Below are 18,015 nucleotides of genomic sequence, written 5' to 3'. Positions count from 1 at the left end.
GTGCAGTGTGGACCCAGTGGAGGTGGGGCTTTCAGTGCAGTGTGGACCCAGGGGAGGTGGGGGGCTCAGTGCAGTGTGGACCCAGGGCAGGTGGGGCTGTCTGTGCAGTGTGGACCCAGGGCAGGTGGGGCTGTCTGTGCAGTGTGGACCCAGGGGAGGTGGGGCTCTCCGTGCAGTGTGGACCCAGGGGAGGTGGGGGGCTCAGTGCAGTGTGGACCCAGGGCAGGTGGGGGCTGAGTGCAGTATGGACCCAGGGGAGGTGTAGGCGTTTTTAGAGACTGCCTGCTGCAGGTCCTATTTTTGTTTTACAAAAGAATAAATCCACACTGTTAAGGAAGTTGCCCAAGATGATACAGGTAAAGGTGCCACAGTCAAAACCTGAGGCAGTTAGATTCCATAACTGGGCTCTGTTTTTAACCAGTGTATTTTAAGAACTAAGAAATTGCTGTAGAATTTGCCAGTTGGGAGAATTCTTCAGAGACTAATGTTTTGTGTCTTTTGTTGGAGAGCTATGGGTCAGAGTTACACTCGTGTGGCTTCAGTGAATGTGCAGGTAGGAAGACAGATTGAGTATAAAATAGGTGAGAGATGGCTGGTGCAAAGAGTATAAAATACTCTTTCATAAGGGAATTTTTCAAGGAACTTGGAGAGCAATAACCATATGCTATGGGATACTTCTTTCTCTTTATGATAATCCAGAAATTTTTCTTTTCCAGCTTACTGAGTTCGACCAGTAATGCCATTCAGTTGCCAATACCAAGCAGAGCAAACATAAGCCAGTTTTAACCTGCTTTTTAAGAAAAGTGGTAGTCCTTTACATAGTGCCTGACGGTAAGTCACTGTTCCTAAATTCTTAACTGTCTTTTATCTAATGCATTTAAAATAATGGTTTTAGAAACATTGATTTTTAGACTGTATTCATTTTTTCCTTCTTCCCTGATGATTTTACTCCAAAAGAGCATACATTCTAATATTTGGGAATTTATTGTCTTTCCTCACTTTCATGAATTACGTGGAAGTTTACTCTAAAATGCTAGATCTTGAAATCTCTCCCTTCTTATAAATGAGGAAGTCTGTATTTTATATGAGATTTTGACTTGGACAACTAGTTAATGGCAGGGTTGTTTTAAATATTCTGTACTCCAGACCTCTGCACTTTGTATGTTCAACGAGCTGATACGACTGTTAGGGTTACAATTTCTTGCAGAGCGTTCCAACCTCGGTGTGGATGTGGGGTGTGGAGGTGGGATTTAGGTGAGAGATGGCTGGTGCAAGGAGTTGGAACTCATTTCCCCAGCTTGCAAGTAGGGGCTACTCTTATTTGCTATTAGGAAGTTTAGCCTTAAGTCAGTTTTTGTTTTTAATTTTAATGTTTTATTTTTTGACAGAGAGACAGAGCATGAGAGGGGGAGGGACAGAGACAGACACACACACCCAGAATGGGAAGCAGGCTCCAGGCTCTGAGCTGTCAGCACAGAGCCCGACATGGGGACTCGAACCCACGAACATGAGATTATGACCTGAGCCGAAGTCGGAGACTTAACCAACTGAGGCATTCAGGCGCCCCAAGACAGTTTTTTATTGTTAAAACGAATTACTTGGGGAAGAAGTTTTTGAGTTAGGAAGATCTCTGCTCAAGTTTTAATTTAGCACTTAATATGGAAAAGTACATGAGAACAGCGGGAAATGACCACCTAATTTTTGTTCTAATTGCTGAGCTCTTCCTTGAAACAAATTTTTAAAATGTAGAACAATTATGCTCTTTACTAGTCTCACTACTGTTTATTTTTTAAGCAACAAGTGTACGAAACTGTCCGATAACCCACCTTACACCAGAAACTTCGTTGTTGTTGTTATGTAGAACCAAGTAGAGCATGTCTGATGTGAGGATGTCTGTATTTGTTGTTGTGTTTGTAGAACTGACCGTTTTCCACGTCTGTTTCTGTCAGTAAGCAGATCAGAGTGTGAGGTATCAGCTCACAGAACCCAGAGGAATCATCATGAAGTTGTACGTGTTTCTGGTCAACACGGGAACTACCCTGACATTTGACACCGAACTTGCAGTGCAGACGTAAGCTGCGTTTCATTTAACCTCCTCTCTTCATGCATTTTGTATGAGCAAAAAGTATTTGACTGGGAGAAAACTACTTAAAAAAAAAGTAGCTATGTCTTAAATATTTTATCTCAGCATATTATATATAATTGTATATACATTATATATAATTGTCACCCTTCACCAAAATGCTAACATTAAATTTATAAACTTGTGCTATGTCCTTTTGGTATGGATAGATTATTCATAATAAACAGACTTAAACCACAAACTGATTTCAAAATAACCCTACCAAATAGAAGTTTTCACAGTTGATTGCTCTTTCTTCTAAGTTTCTGCCTGGGAAATTATTGCCAGCTATATAAAGCAACATGGACTTTAGAGATTGATTTTATTCTGATAATTCTCCAACTTTGCAGGAATCCCAGTATTGGACTAACGAACGCCCTTCTATCTTTGTGGAAGGCGGGAAGAGGCGTCAGGGGCAGTGAGAGTATATTTTGGGGCCAAACAGCAAGAGAGGAAATAGTAACAACCATTCTAGCTTATATTTTGGCCCTAATACCAAAGAATCGATAGCATTACAGAATAGATAAAACTGACACTGAAAACATTAAGAATGCTTTGTGGAATTAATATTCTTTAGTTTTAAAAATGGAATTTGAACTTGTTTTCTTTTTTAAAAGTTCTAGTTTTTATAAACTACAATTTTATCTGTAAAGCAATGATTTTCTGAAAGATTGGGAAAGGAAGCAATTTCATGATTTATACTTAACGTAGTTTGTGTAATGTGATGTGGGGATTTTAACAGACATCTGTGCTCTGAGAATTTTAACAGACCTGATGCTAAATTGGGCATATTCCTTTGCTATGTTATGTAAAGAGCACAGAAATAAATATGTCTACTGCCTGTATTTTATAGACTCACTTTTAGATGTACCACATGGTTACTTTATTCACCTAAGAGATCAGCCAGATTATGGAATCTAATTCCAGAAACAAGGAGTTTATATTTTCTACTACCGTTTTGGGGGAAAGTTTTAGAGTAAAATTAATTGGTATTAAATACTTTTACACAGTGCCACTTTGAGAACAAAAATTTGTCATTGGGAAACAAAATCACTAATATTTTTGCCCTTCCGCCGCCCCGCACAGTGTGGCCGACCTCAAGCATGCCATTCACAGCAAGTACAAGATTGCCATCCAGCACCAGGTGCTGGTGGTCAACGGAGGGGAGTGCATGGCCGCGGACCGGAGAGTGTGCACCTACAGCGCGGGCACGGTACGTGCGGGGCCTTCGCGGCGCCCCGGGGCCCCGGCTCCGCAAGCGAGCGCGGCGTGTCTTCCCACGGATTGAGGGCGGTGTGCATGTTCAGTGCTTCGTAGCATTTTACTTCAGTTTCCTTCTGCTTTTTTCTTGCTACAGGACACAAATCCAATTTTTCTTTTTAACAAAGAAATGATCTTATGTGACCGTCCACCTGCTATTCCGAAAACTACCTTTTCGACAGAAAATGACATGGAAATAAAAGTCGAAGAATCTCTTATGATGCCTGCGGTTTTTCACACTGTTGCTTCAAGGACACAACTTGCAGTGGTAAGATAAAAATAATTATTTTTTGTGATTATTATACGGATTTAGTGTAGTTTAAAATTAAAAATCGTTTATTTAAAAAAAATGATGTCTTGTTCAAATACTTGGTAATGTTTTCATGGATTATTATAGGCATTATTTTAGACATCGGTGAGCCTAACAAATTGATAGTTCCTGAAAGCGTTCCTATCTGAAGAGCACAGAGAAAACCAGCTGGTTGCCCCAGGGGACGGGTGTTGGGATGGGCGAGGAGGCATGGGAGACGGGGATCCCAGTTATGGAATGAGCAAATGGGCATAAGAGGTTTGGCATAAAGGAGACAGTGATGTTCCCATGGAACTGTATGGTGACAGATGGTAGCACAGCCTCACACAGAGAGTTCTTGTGCACCTGAAACCGGTGGGACATTGTGCGTCGACTGTACTCAGCTAGCAAAACACATATTTTTATGTAAAAAATAAAAAGTGGGGAGATGTTTTGCTGGTTGGTATGTCTGATTTTTAATTTTCAGACCCCTACATTGTTAGTCCTGCTTCATTTACAAACAGTTACAGGAGTGGAAAAGCGGTTTTCAACATGATCTCTTAACTTCTTTCCTAAATGATGCTATGCAGGTAATGACTGCTGAGCACTGCTCTGATCAGGAAAGTTACCTGTGTCAGAGCAGACGGAAGCAGAGAGAGCTTACCTAATGCTTAAAAATGAGACTCTGACGTCCACCTCCATATTTAAGGCCTGGAGGAGAGCAAAGTTTCTTTACAATGCACGCGTCTTATGTTGCTTTATGTGATTTCCACGGATTGTTTCATTCATAGTCTTCTGGTTTCCCTTTCTGACTCCCAGCACCTCTCTGTAATACTGGCTCTACATTATCATTAGGAACACGTTTACTTTACTTTCAGACATGGAATAATGTTATCTTTAGAACCAAATAAGAGCATTTACCATTTATAAAAATAAATTAACAAAAAATTATTAGTGTTAACAGTTCCTGTTTTAAGTAAATCTCAGCATTTTGTTTTAGTGTAGCATATACGTTTGTGAAAACTACCACCATTTTCACATAGGACACAACATAAAAGTTTTTGGAACATAATAAGAGCCAGTCTAGATGGGTTTTTGAGAAGACAAAATTATATTAAAAAACACATTGTGTAAACTGAATTTATGAGTCATTTAGATTTGTTTTATGATTAACTAAAAAAACAAGACTATTGGTATACAAATAAACTAATAAAACTTTAGCCTATACAATTGCATGCCGTTTAAAAAGTAGTATTTTTTGACTTACGTGAAAAATATAATGCACGCTAATAGAAAAATGCAATATTAGATACAGTAATTAAAGGATAATCAATAGGACATAAAACTTTTAAGTGTGGAGAGAAGTCAAAAGAATAAGTAAAACTAGGTTAAATGTAGGCATGATATTAGAATGAATTATATTTAAAACTTTTTAAATTAAATAGATGAAAGGAGGATGAATCTAGAAACAAGCAGGCCGTGCATCTCGTGATGCCAGGTGACAGGTTAGAAACTACTTACTGAAGATTCTTCCAGGCAAGGGTCAAGACAGAAATAGGAGAGAGGACATAACGAGTAGCATTTACTGAATAATAACTTCATTAATCTCGCAAGAATCTAGAAAGGATGTAATATAAGCAGTACTAAACCTAAGTAATTAGAGTAACACAATCCAGTATATCGCTTGTTAATTGGTTTAGCCAACTTGCTTCTTATAGAAAGATGAATGTACAAAACAATTTTAATGGCAATACTTATATATGACAAAATGGACGTTAAAGCATTAAACAGAAAAAAGTGAAATTTATAACAAATTTAATTTGTGAGGAAGAGAAGTCCAATCTGTCTTGGCCTATCAACACAGACTCAATGATAACAACAATTTCAGGAGAACTTAATAAAAATATAATGGTGCACACCAGTGTTCATAGCAGAACTATTTCCTGTAGCCAAATGGTGGAAACCACCCAACTGTCCATCCTGGGTGAATAAGCAGAGTACGGTCAGCACACACAGTGGGATATCATTGCGCTTTGCCAGGAAGAGAGTTCCCATGGTAACTGTGACATGGAGGCCTCTTGAGGGATACACGGAGTGAAGGAAGCCACCCCACCTCTACCGCTCTCAGTACACAAGGCGCCTAGAAGAGTCAGGCCATAGAGACAGAAAACAGGATAGTTACCCACGGCTGGGGGTGAGGGGAAGGCTGAGTTAGCTGTTTATTGGCTGCGGTTTCACTTCGGGATGATGAAAATAGTAAGTTTCATGTGTACTTATAACAATTAAAAAATAATTAAAAATGTTTCTTTCATAATCAGAAAGCTCTTATAGGTTACTTTTAATATTTTGTATCCTGAAAACTAGAATATATTTTTTTTCTTACAGAAAAAACCAGAAGAGCATGAAAAGAGTAGTATCTTTCAGTAGCAAAGAGGATATGTTATTGTGATGCAAGGGTGGCTCACCTCAGTCATCAGTAGAGGAGGAAGGAGAAAACAGAGTCGTGTTAATATTGTCCACAGGAAACACGCTAAAAACCAGCAGTGTTCCTTTTTTTTTTTTTTAATTAAGTAGGCTTCACACCCAGTGTGGGGCCTGAACTTACGACCCTGAGATCAAGATGCACGCTCTGCTGACTGAGCCAGCCAGGCACCCCCAGTAGCTCTTCATAGCTCTAGAAGGAGGCAAGATAAATAAAATACAGAATTTGCCAAATATAGAAAATAATCCGCTTTCAAATCAACAAGCCATTTTTGCATAAATCAGATTCAATCTATTCAGTATTCTTTTGGAACTTTTGAGAAATGTACTAAAATAAGAAAATGAAAACGAAGTGGTAAAATAAATGGGAAAAAATTGAAAAACATCCATTTTAGATGATGTGGTTGTATATTTGGAATGTTCAAGAGGATTTAATAAAACTCTCAAGAAGAATTTTGATAAGGTGGCTTAGATATGTGATAAAAATATATAAACATTCACATTTCTAGGTACTCGGCCCTGCTTTGGAATAGAAATGGAAAATACCGTCTCAGTAGTAACAAAAAATACTTATTTATTGAAGGGGTGCCTGGGTGGCTCAGTCGATAAAGCTTCCGGATTCGGGTCAGGTCATGATCTCACGGTTCGTGGGTTTGAGCGCCGCGTCAGGGTCAAACTGTGCTGACAGCTAGCTCGGAGACCAGAGCCTGCTTCAGATTCTATGTCTCTCTCTCTCTGACTGACTCTCCCCTGCTTGCGCTCTTTCTCTCAAAAATAAAAAAAAAATAAAAATAAAATAAATTTTTTTAATTAATAAAAAATCTATTCAAGAACATAAATTATAAATCAATGAAAAGATATATCTTGGTGTCATATTCTTAATATTCACAACCATAACCTTAATATATTCATGCACTTACTGAATTGCATTCAAAGTGGCCATGATGAAGACGTTTTGATTTGGAGACTGAGGAGGAACTTTTGAGCTTTTTGTTTAGTTTGTTTCAGAGCAGGTGGACTCCAAGTTTATGAGGAAGGAGCAGTATCCAGGAATAGCTCAGAAAGTCAAGAGAAAGCAGAATGGAAGATGGAGGGAATAATGTGTCTTTTCTCAGATTTTAGAACACACTTAAAAGATACTGTAACCAAAACTGTGAAGCCATGATCCTGCCATGACAAGAGCATGATCTTCTAGATTCCCATTGCCAGAGTTGAAGTTGGTCACTCCATTTGTGGGGTCACCTTGGACTCAGATACTTTCATTAGAAAAATTCATAATAGATTTTTGTTTAGTGAGATATATAAAAAAATGCACAAATTACGGGGTGCCTGGGTGACTCAGTCAGTTAAGCGTCTGACTTCGGCTCAGGTCATGATCTCATGGTTCGTGGGTTCGAGCCCTCTGTTGGGCTCTGTGCTGACAGCTCAGAGCCTGGGACCTGCTTCGGATTCTGTGTCTCCCTCTCTCTTTGCCCTTTTCCCACCTGTGCTCTTTCTGTCAAAAGTAAATAGGCTAAAATTTTTTTTTGAAAAAGCATGTACAAATTATAATTGCACGTTCATTTTCAGCACATTTTCACAAAGCAAAATTAATGGAATTAAACAATTTGTTTTCTTTTGTGTCTGGCCTCCATTCATCTTACATTCCTGAGATTCATACATGTAATTGCATGAATTAATGGTTTGTGTTCATTGCTACATAGTATTTTATTGTTCAAGTATGTCACAGTTTATTTATCTATAGCTACTGTTTTCAGTTATAGACTCTTGGGGCTCAGGCTGCTGTGAATATGTTTGCCCATTGTTTGGGGCACCTTTTGCGTTCCCTTGGTTATGAAGGGATTGTACCCACCATCAGTGTATGAATGTATTTGCTCAACAAACTCACTTGCTTTTAATTTTAGTCATTCTGATGGGTGGTAGGCCATTGTAATTTAATCTGTATTTGGTTGATGATTAATAAGGATGAAGAGGTTTCCATACTTTGCATAGCCTTTTTGTGAAGTTATTCTAATTTCTTAAGTAAGTTTTTATTGGAGGGCTAACCTTGTCATTGATTTAGAGTGCACTTACATAATCTTCATAAAAGCTGTGTGTTTAAATGTTGCAAATATCTTCTGCCACTCTATTGCTTGCATTTTGCCTTTTCATTCCACTAATGGTGTGTTGTGATGAAATAAAATTCTTAGTTTAAGGTCCATTCTGTCCGCGCCTTTGCTCCCGGGTCTCATTTAAGACATGCGTTCTTCTCAAAGGTCTGAAGGGAGCGGCGCTGTAGAGGTGGTAGTGTCCGCTGTTGCTGTCGTCCGCAGTCGCCCGTTTATTTTAGAGCATGAGAGAGACAGCACACGTGTGTGTGCGCATGTGGGGGAGGGGCAGGGAGAGGGACGCGCCGACTAGGAAGCAGGCTCCAGGCTCTGAGCTGTGAGCACAAAGCCCAACCTGGGGCTTGAACCCACGAGCTGTGAGATCATGACTTGAGCCACCTAGGCGCCCCATAATCGATCCTGTTTAAAAAACATCTGTTACATTTAGATCTGTAGTCACCTGTAATTGATTTTTCATATTGTAGTAAAAATGGAAAATTAAATTTATGAATCAAGCACCGTACCCTTTAAATTTTAATATTGCATATTGAACCCATACTTTTATGAGGTATGAAGATACTACTACTCATACATGCCTGTATGAGGATGTAAAGATTCTCCACTTACTTAATGCTAAATAAATCACCTTGTGTAGGTGCACATAATTTCTTGATAGACAGTGAGGTGGATTCTGTTTCATTTGATAGTTGAAACAAAGAACCTTTTAGTATTTCTTCGTTCATTTCTTTAAGTTTCAGGGTAAATTTCTACAAGGTGAGTCACTGCCCAATGACAAAAGCCGTTTTACTGTTAACGGTCATTGCTGAGTTGCCCTCTGTAGCTGCCGCACCAACACATGGTCCCAGCAGTGGTGCGCTCGGGGAGTTTCCTCCTCCTCGCTGTCACCAGAGCAGCCCGCTTGTCAGTGCCTTGTTTACAGGATGTTTAGACTGCATTCTGCATGCAGGTAAATATACATATGCAAATGTGCACACAGACATTACTTTCTTTTACTGTGTTTCTTTGTTTTCGATATAGGAAATGTATGAAGTTGCCAAGAAACTTTGCTCTTTCTGTGAAGGTCTGGTCCATGATGAACATCTTCAACACCAAGGCTGGGCTGCCATCATGGCCAATCTGGAGGACTGCTCAAATTCTTACCAAAAGCTACTTTTCAAGTTTGAAAGTATTTATTCAAATTATCTGCAATCCATAGAAGACATCAAGTTAAAACTTACTCAGTATGTTTGCCATTAAAATGCATAAGATATTTGTTTAAACGTCCTTCTCAATTTATTGCATGTTTTAGTCCCTGTGATTTCATTTCTAATAATTGTTTATCATACTTTTCTTTCTTGAGACTTTTATGATAACTTTTACGGATTTTGAAATTTTAAAATCCCGGTCAGTTTTATTCACCGCCTGCTTTATGGATCTCCCACATTTCTTTTTCTTACCTTGTTTCCTTTATGTAAAGGGCTCTGAATACTTGTATCATTTACAAACCCAGGAATCTGCCTCCTTGCCCTGCTACCAGCTTTACAGTGCAGTAAAGGCAAAATATAAACATAGTTCATCTAGGAAATGGAAATGTGTTCAACCATTTGGCAACCAACGAAAATCTTATTTTCCTTTTAAAATGTTGGCCGTATGAGTAGGCTTGCTGAGATGGAGAGAAGCCATTGTGTTCTCCTTTTGGTGGTTTTCTGGTTTTTTGCACATAAGCACATCTGATAGCCAGTGGTGGTTTTGGAAAAGGGCTATAATGAATATAAAACTATAGCAATAATTTAGCATGAATGTAGCCCTCTATTTTGTGTGAGTTTGCGTTCGGGTTTTTACATTCATTTCTTAGGTTTTTTTTTACATTTTTTGTTACTTTGAATTGGAGAGAAGTAACATCTTTTTAATTCACATGAACCTTATCAATTGAATTGTTTTTATTTTGTGGTATGAATTAGATTTTTGACCTAGCCAGTAGGGCAGATCTTGGCAGGAAGGGAATGATTTCTTAAGACTAGAAAAAGCTTTTAAAAGTTTATATAACAGCCTTTTCAAGTAACCGTTATTTGATGTGGGAGCCCAAATCATTTCACAAATATGTTTACAGAAATCAAATCATCAAAACTTCATCTTCCCCATGCCTTTAGACAACATACATCTACCTGTCTATAGAGTATAATGAATGTGAGAGTTAATTTAATCTTTATTAAGTATTAAATAATCCTAATCTTATTAGGACTGTTAATTTAATCCTATACTTTCATCTTATGAAAAAATACTTAATTGACTTAAATTCATAGTTTAAGTTATACAGTGTGCTGTGTGGTAAATCATTTTTATAAGTTTGAATTTTTATGTCTTAAGGTTTGAAAACCAAATGTTCACTTATTAACTACACTGGCTACCTTTACTTAGGACTGGCTGGTGTTTAAATGTGTTCATGCATTCGTTAACCTCTAACTAGGTTTCTTTTAAAGAATGTAGACTGTATATTTATAATGCAATAGACAGGTAGTAATATTTATGTGTGTAACAAGTAAATGCTATTTCTTAGAAAATGCTAATCTCTAACTAGAGCAGTCTCGTTTTACTGACAGATCTTTTGTATTTTAAGTTTAGGAACTGCGGTTTCAGTAATGGCCAAGATTCCACTATTGGAGTGCCTAACCAGACATAGTTACAGGGAATGTTTGGGAAGACTGGATTCTTTACCTGAATATGAAGGCTCAGAAAAGGCTGAAATGAAAACCTCCACTGAACTGGTGCTCTCTCCTGATATGCCTAGAACAACCAACCAGTCTTTGTTAACCTCATTTCACAAGTCAGTAGAACACATAGCCCCAGATACCACAGAGGCTGAAAGTGGAAAAGAAGTTAGGGAATCTTGTCAAAGTACTGTCCAGCAGGATGAAACTTCAGTAGATGTTAAAGACGGCGATCTGCCTTTTTTTAATGTTTCTTTGTTAGACTGGATAAATGTTCAAGATAGACCTAATGATGTGGAGTCATTGGTCAGGAAGTGCTTTGATTCCATGAGCAGAGTAAGTCATGTTAATTTGATACTTCTTGTGTCATATCGCCATTCAAAATTATTTATACTAAATGTTTTATGTAATGGGTGGATGGTATAATGTTACAGTAGAAATAACGAGCCTTGGACAAATGAGGTCTTTTCCCTTGTGACCTTATTTATGAATGTACAGTGAATGTGTGATGACTGTTGGAGGTCGTATGTGTAGACTTTCTCCTGAAGTGCAGAGCCTCGAAGGGTCTACTCAAACGGTGAAGGTTTGAGTGGTAACAACTTGGAAATATTTTTTTTCCTGACCTTGTAATATTACTTAGATGTTTTAGTATCTCTTATCCTTTCATTTGTTCCTGCGGCGAGGCTCTTTCTTCTGCTAGGTAAAACTTGAGCTGTCTGTAACTACGTGTAAATAGGTAAACGGTAATATTTGGCCCCCTCTAGCCTGCCATGTTTCTTAATGGAGCAGATATTCACATCTACAAGAGCTATAAAACTTTCAAGGTTTTTTTGGAAAATATTAAAGATACAAATTTTGATTTTGATAATTGAAATTGGCTTAAGTGGGAGAAAGATTTACAGTCATTGATACAGGTTCTTGAGTGGTTTGGTCACAGAGTAACTACCACCCAAAGGAAGATACTGGATGCTTTCATGACCCTGAAATGAAAACCTTGTGTATGTCTTTCTAATCATCCCCCTAGAGGGATGTCTGACTTCTAAAAGAAGTTTTAAATACTATACCTGCCTGATTAGACATTGTGGTTTTGGTTGTATTTTGTAATTATAATGAGCTTGTATCTTGGATTAAGTTCTCCCCCAAATATACTAAAACCTTTCAACCTGGGGAATAAATATTGTTTAAAATGTGGTACATAGCTGATGGAAAATTTTTGAAGTCAGAAAGGAAATTGATGGGGATGTGTTTCAGTAATACAGAAATAATGAAATAATACTTTGAAGCCGGCTGTTGTCTACAGATAATGGGCACAATAATTAACCATTTTTAAAGGAAGGCTCAATTGGAAAAGAGATTTGATGTTTGAATATTGAGAAAGGCAGTGCCTTGTCTAGGTTGCCTGAAAGATCATGCATTCCTTTCAAAATTGAGAACCTAAAAAAAATAAATTCTAGGTTTCTTTTTAATTCGTTAAATATCCGCTTCCTTGATGACATCCTTTAAAGGAGGTATTTCGTTTTGGCCATTTATTATTCATTATTTAAAAAAACCCTTAAATTAAGACATTTGCCAGGGCATGGGAATATATAATATATTATGAAAAGATTACTGCCTAAAAGGAATGAAAACTACTGTTCCTGTTCAAAATGTTGACATTTTTAAGTAGTCTAAAAATTCTAATCTATGATTGCGGAAAGTCAAGCACGATTGTAGTTAGATCTATGTTGAGAGATTTATATATGTGAAAGGACTTGAATTAGCTTTGTGTTTGCATGCTTAAATGAAGTCCCGCACAGCCATATAATTTTTATTCATGTAACATGGAGGAATAAGCAGTGATCCTCTTCTGGCTTGATGAAAATTCACAAGAGTTTATATCTACCGAAAACAGAAGTTAGCTGTGGTATTATCATTGGGTGTCACGTTAATGACCTGAGTTAACGTTTACTTTCATAGTACATACTAACAGTATCTGAAGTCTTTGTGAAGCTTAACATGGCCATGATATTGCAAAAACAAAATATAAAATTTTGTTTATCCTCACTTGTTACAAAATGAGTTAACATAGCTTAAAATACTGCCTATAATACAGCACTCTTCAGTTGAGCATGCCCGTTAGATTTAAAAACATTTTTTCAAAAGGAGTGAAAACCTATTTTGAAGAATTTGTTTATATAGTTCTGCCTGTATTTTACACAGTTGGGATGTTGTATTGGAGTATACTGCATAATAAATAGTACTTGCCGTGTCACATACCAAAAAAAATTTAGAATCATTGCTACATTTTTGGGTACTCACATATTTTCTTAGGCTGTAGTGTTTTCATATTAGAATGAATCTTGGATACCCTAGTTGAAGTTTTACTACAAAAGGCAAATATTCATATATCTGATGATTAATAATTGGAAATATTCACATTTAGCTCAGTTCTAAGCTGTCCAGAATAATACCAGCATAATTTGTTGAATTTTGGTTTAGTAGTTCATTCACGATTCTTGTGATCTTACTGGAATTTTGTTTACTCTGTGTATTGGGCGTGGATTTGGAGGTGGGATGGGAAGAATGGTGAGGATAAGAAAACTTCTAGTTTCTTCTATGACAACGATAATGTTCATCTTTGTAGATGTCAGCAAAAGAGTCCAGGAGTTAAAAATTAGCGTAGGACTGTCTTCAGTTATTGAAAATTAGCCAAATAATTGTTAGTGGAATTCTGTCGTTTAAAATACGTATTTTAAAAATTTTCTTCAAAGACTCTATTTGGAAATTTTAATTTACTTGTGGACAAATGGAATAAACTATTAAGTAGAATAAGATTTCAGGAAGTCAAGTTATGTAATGTGTACTCAAGTGATTCACAAAATACTCTTCCATAGTGTCAGTGTGAAATACAGAACTATCATAATGAGGAGCTCTGGTTTGGGGGTTTGTTTTTTCCTCACATCATTATGGTGTGAAGTCTTTGTAGTTGTAATTTTGTACAAGCTAAAAATCTGAATCTACTTTAATCCTTTCTTTAGCTTTTTATCATCCTAATGATTTATAGCTAGTCTTTGGTTTGTACAGTATTTTGGATCAGAAATGTATGCAGATTAGACTCTGTTACCATGAAATTAAGAGAAGTGAGGAAATGTTAATGTATGTATAAGTTTTCATTAATATTGGGGCAGATGGCTGCCTATATTTAAATAGTGGCTCTGTTAACTTTTTTGTAGTGTTACAGATGCAGCCTCATATAAAGTATGCTAGATTATTGATAACAACAATAAAATAGCTCAGTTTTTAACTGCTTTTGTATGTTCTCTCTGTGCCAAACACTGTACATTAAAAAGTTTATTGTTCCTTTGGCTGTAGAGATTAGGGAAGCATCATGAAGGGGGCAGTGTCAGAGGAGGACAGAGACGGGCTTTCAGGCAGCCGGACAGGACAACCCGAATGAACCAAGAGCACACACAGCTAGAGAGCCGCAGGGCCTGTCCGGCTGCAGTGACCAGTTCAGTTTGAAAAGAAGATGGAGGGTAGGCCCGGAAGGTTTTACTGCTATTCGATGCCCGACGCCTTTGTTGTGTGCCGTGTGGTTTGGATGTCGCTGTGGGCTGAGGGAGGCCACTGAGGGATTTCAGCAGGAGACAACTGTAATTAGAAATAGAAGACAACGTGGTTGGTGCCCCCACGGAGGTGTTACTAGGAAGTGGTCCGAAACAGGCTGACAACATACGAGAAGGATCACGGATTACAAAATCCTTGGGAGCTTCCTAGAAATTATGCTTTATTATGAAATCACCTAAGAAACGGTAAAAAGTGGGCCAAGTACCAAGTCCCCCCTGGATCACGTATGTTTATGGATTAGAGAAGAGCAGCCAGAGGAGGACACTGTGCAGGGGCCAGCGTGGCTTTGCCCCAGAGCTTAGGGAGTCGCAGAGCCGACGATGTGTGCAAACGCTGCCATGTGTTCTTTCGAGGCAAGGGGAGCAGTGTGGAGAGAAGGCTGTTAGGTTCCATGAATCCCAGATAATTGGTAGAAGTAAAGGCAGCGAACAGTAGAGAGAGAGAGTAAGAAAGTTGGGTTGATCAGGCAGATTTTAGGAGACAGTGAAAGTAAAGATGGCTCTAGGAGGAATTAAGTTAGAAGATACTGATATATTTTGAGGGAAATCAGATAATGATCAAAGAATGTGTTTTAACTGTTTGATAAGACCATGAAAATAACATTTTCTGTGTGGTACTGAGGTTTGATTAAATTGCGGTATTGATTGGAAGGTAGAATTCTTGGGACTGTATGCCTAATTATATATTCCAGCATGATGATTAATGTTTAATAAAATAATTATCCTGCTCCCAATTTTATGAAAGTATACTTTGATTCCCCATGCATTTACTTTTCTGTATTTTTCAGCATTTTTTTCTGAAGCTGTGTATCAAAATAGTAAGAAATGTATTTTAAAATATTGCCTGAAAACTTCATTCATATGTATCTTTTGTTGTCATTTAGCTCGATCCAAGGATTATTCGACCATTTATAGCAGAGTGCCGTCAAACCATTGCCAAACTCGATAATCAGAACATGAAAGCCATTAAAGGCCTGGAGGACCGGCTCTACGCCCTGGACCAGATGATCGCCAGCTGCAGCCGGCTGGTGAACGAGCAGAAGGAGCTCGCTCAGGTGCTCGCTGCACACGCGTCTCGGGGGAAGCCGGGCGTGGGTTCTCTGCCGGCGACTTCCGCGCGCGGCCTCCGTGGTAGAGGGCGGGGGCGTGTTCTTCACGCTCAGGTTTGAGGAAACAAAGTGAGCCGAGTGGCCGAGATAGGCCAGTCACTGAGAGACAGCCCATGAGAATGCTGTGCGAGGCTGGGAAGAGCATGCGGTAGCAGCCCTTGCTCCCCCTTCAGAAATCTAAAAAAGAGGAAACCTTGCAGGCTCCTGATACCACGGATTGTAGGTCTGATTTAACGCAGCGTTCTAGGCACTCTCTCAAGTTCAGTTCACGTGATGGGGTTGAAAGAGCGGGGAGCCGAGACGCTGTCCGCCCCCTAGTGACCCGCCCTCGGGAGTGCTCTGGCAAAACAGCCAACGAGTTGACTTGTCTAATCTTGATTCTGACCCACACTGTTCTAGTTTAACTTCCCTCTGCCAGTATTTCCCCTCCAAATATGTTCCTTCTGTAGGACGCACAAATCTTTTAATGGGTACAGATGTTTGACTTCACCTGCATGGCCTTAGACTCAGCATATTGTAGGTAGATAAAGCGTTTATATCCTGCTGTATTCTTCTTAAGTAAAGTTTAGAATACCTTCTTGCATTTTTATAGTTTCTTAATCAAATTCATCTGTAATTCCCAGACCCTCTTCTTTTTTGTTTGATTATGGATCCAGCCCACCTGTGAACTGAATTCATTTACCTTGTGCATTTACGCTGACTTAGAGTCCTAGTACCCTGCTGAGTAGAATGTGATCATGGGGTCCTTGGTTAATTTCTGACCTGTAGAAAGTGTTGTTTCACGGGGCACCTGGGGGCTCAGTCGGTTAAGCATCCATCTTCGTCTCAAGCCATGATCTCACGGTTCATGGGTTCAGGCCCCACGTCGGGCTCTGTGCTGACAGCTAGCTCAGAGCCTGGAGCCTGCTTCAGATTCTGTGTCTCCCCCTCTCTCTGACCCTCCCCTGCGCACTCTGTCTCTCTCTGCCTCTCAAAAATAAATAAAAAAACATTTTAAAAAAAGTTATTTCACAATTATGTTTCTAGTAGTTTTTCTCCTTGTCCTAATAGAAACCTTTTAGCAAATTAAGAAAGTTAATAGTCGACTTCTAATCTTGAACCATCTTTGGATTCTTGGAATAAACTCACCGTGGTCACAGTATGTTGTGTTCTTTAATTTTAACATGTTGGTTAATCGAATTATATTCACTTGTGTGTATTTTTGTTTTTAAATTATTTATTTATTTATTTTTGAGAGAGTGCAAGAATATGTCCAAGGGAGGGGCAGAGAAACGAGGGGTAAGAGAATCAGAGGAGGGAGAGAATCCCAAGAAGGCTCCGTGCTATATGCGTAGAGCCTGACTCGGGGCACAATCTCAGGAACCTTGAGATCATGACCTAAACCGAAATCAAGAGTCAGACTGATTGAGCCACTGAGGCTCCTGTGTATGTATTTTTCATTTGGTATGTATTTGTGAAGTTTGGGTATCAAGGTTACAGTGGCCTCAGAGTAAGTTGAGAAATTTCTTAATTGGAAAGTTTAGTCCATTTACTTATTTATTTACTTACTTATATTTAGATTTTTTTAAACAGTTTTTACAATTTTTTCCATGTGTGTTTATTTTGAGAGGGACAGCACAGTCGGGGGGGGGGGCAGACAGAGGGAGAGAGAAACCCCAAGCGGGTAGAGCCAGGCTTGCGGTTCAAAGCCATCAACTGTGAGCTCATGACATGAGCCAAATCAAGAGTTGGGTGCAGGGCTGACTGAGCCACCCAGGCGCTCCTTGTTAATTTGATGTAATTACTGAATATTTGTTTTTATTTGGGGTGGGTTATTTTTTTATTTTATTTTTGTTTTTTTCATAATATTTTATTGTTAAATTGGTTTCCATACAACACCCAGTGCTCTTCCCCACAAGTGCCCTCCACCATCACCACCACCTCCCTTACCCCTCCCCCTTCCCCTTCAACTCTTAGTTCGTTTTCAGTATTCAGTAGTCTCTCAAGTTTTGCGTCCCTCTCTCTCCCCAACTCTCTATCCCTCTTCACCTCCCCCTGGTCCTCCACAAAGTTTCTCCTGTTCTCCTGTTAGACCTATGAGTGCAAACATATGGTTTCTGTCCTTCTCCGCCTGACTTATTTCATTTAGCATGACACCCTCAAGGTCCATCCACTTTCCTACAAATGGCCAGATTTCATTCTTTCTCATTGCCATGTAGTACTCCATTGTATATATATACCACATCTTCTTGATCCACTCATCAGGTGATGGACATTTAGGCTCTTTCCATGTTTTGGCTATTGTTGACAGTGCTGCTATGAACATTGGGGTACATGTGCCCCTATGCATCAGCACTTCTGTATCCCTTGGGTAA

General features: G+C 38.8%; 1 protein-coding gene across 7 annotated transcripts in view; it reads left to right on the top strand.

Annotated features, from left to right (window-relative positions):
• The window catches only part of RB1CC1 (RB1 inducible coiled-coil 1), a 90,421-nt gene that overhangs the window by 23,762 nt on the left and 48,644 nt on the right, over positions 1–18,015 (top strand). For all 7 annotated transcript variants that reach the window (XM_029923935.1, XM_029923933.1, XM_029923934.1 and 4 more), the window contains exons 2-8: positions 717–831; positions 1,950–2,071; positions 3,209–3,335; positions 3,480–3,650; positions 9,278–9,480; positions 10,857–11,283; positions 15,437–15,607. In XM_029923935.1, coding sequence (XP_029779795.1) covers positions 2,001–2,071; positions 3,209–3,335; positions 3,480–3,650; positions 9,278–9,480; positions 10,857–11,283; positions 15,437–15,607 — 1,170 coding nt within the window. In that variant the 5' untranslated portion in view covers positions 717–831; positions 1,950–2,000. The remainder of the gene's footprint in view (positions 1–716; positions 832–1,949; positions 2,072–3,208; positions 3,336–3,479; positions 3,651–9,277; positions 9,481–10,856; positions 11,284–15,436; positions 15,608–18,015) is intronic.

Source organism: Suricata suricatta, chromosome 15, assembly GCF_006229205.1.
Source record: "Suricata suricatta isolate VVHF042 chromosome 15, meerkat_22Aug2017_6uvM2_HiC, whole genome shotgun sequence".
In the NCBI taxonomy this organism is placed as follows: Eukaryota; Metazoa; Chordata; class Mammalia; order Carnivora; family Herpestidae; genus Suricata; species Suricata suricatta.
Note: the sequence above shows the minus strand (reverse complement) of the source record. Positions and strands in the feature narration are given on the sequence as shown.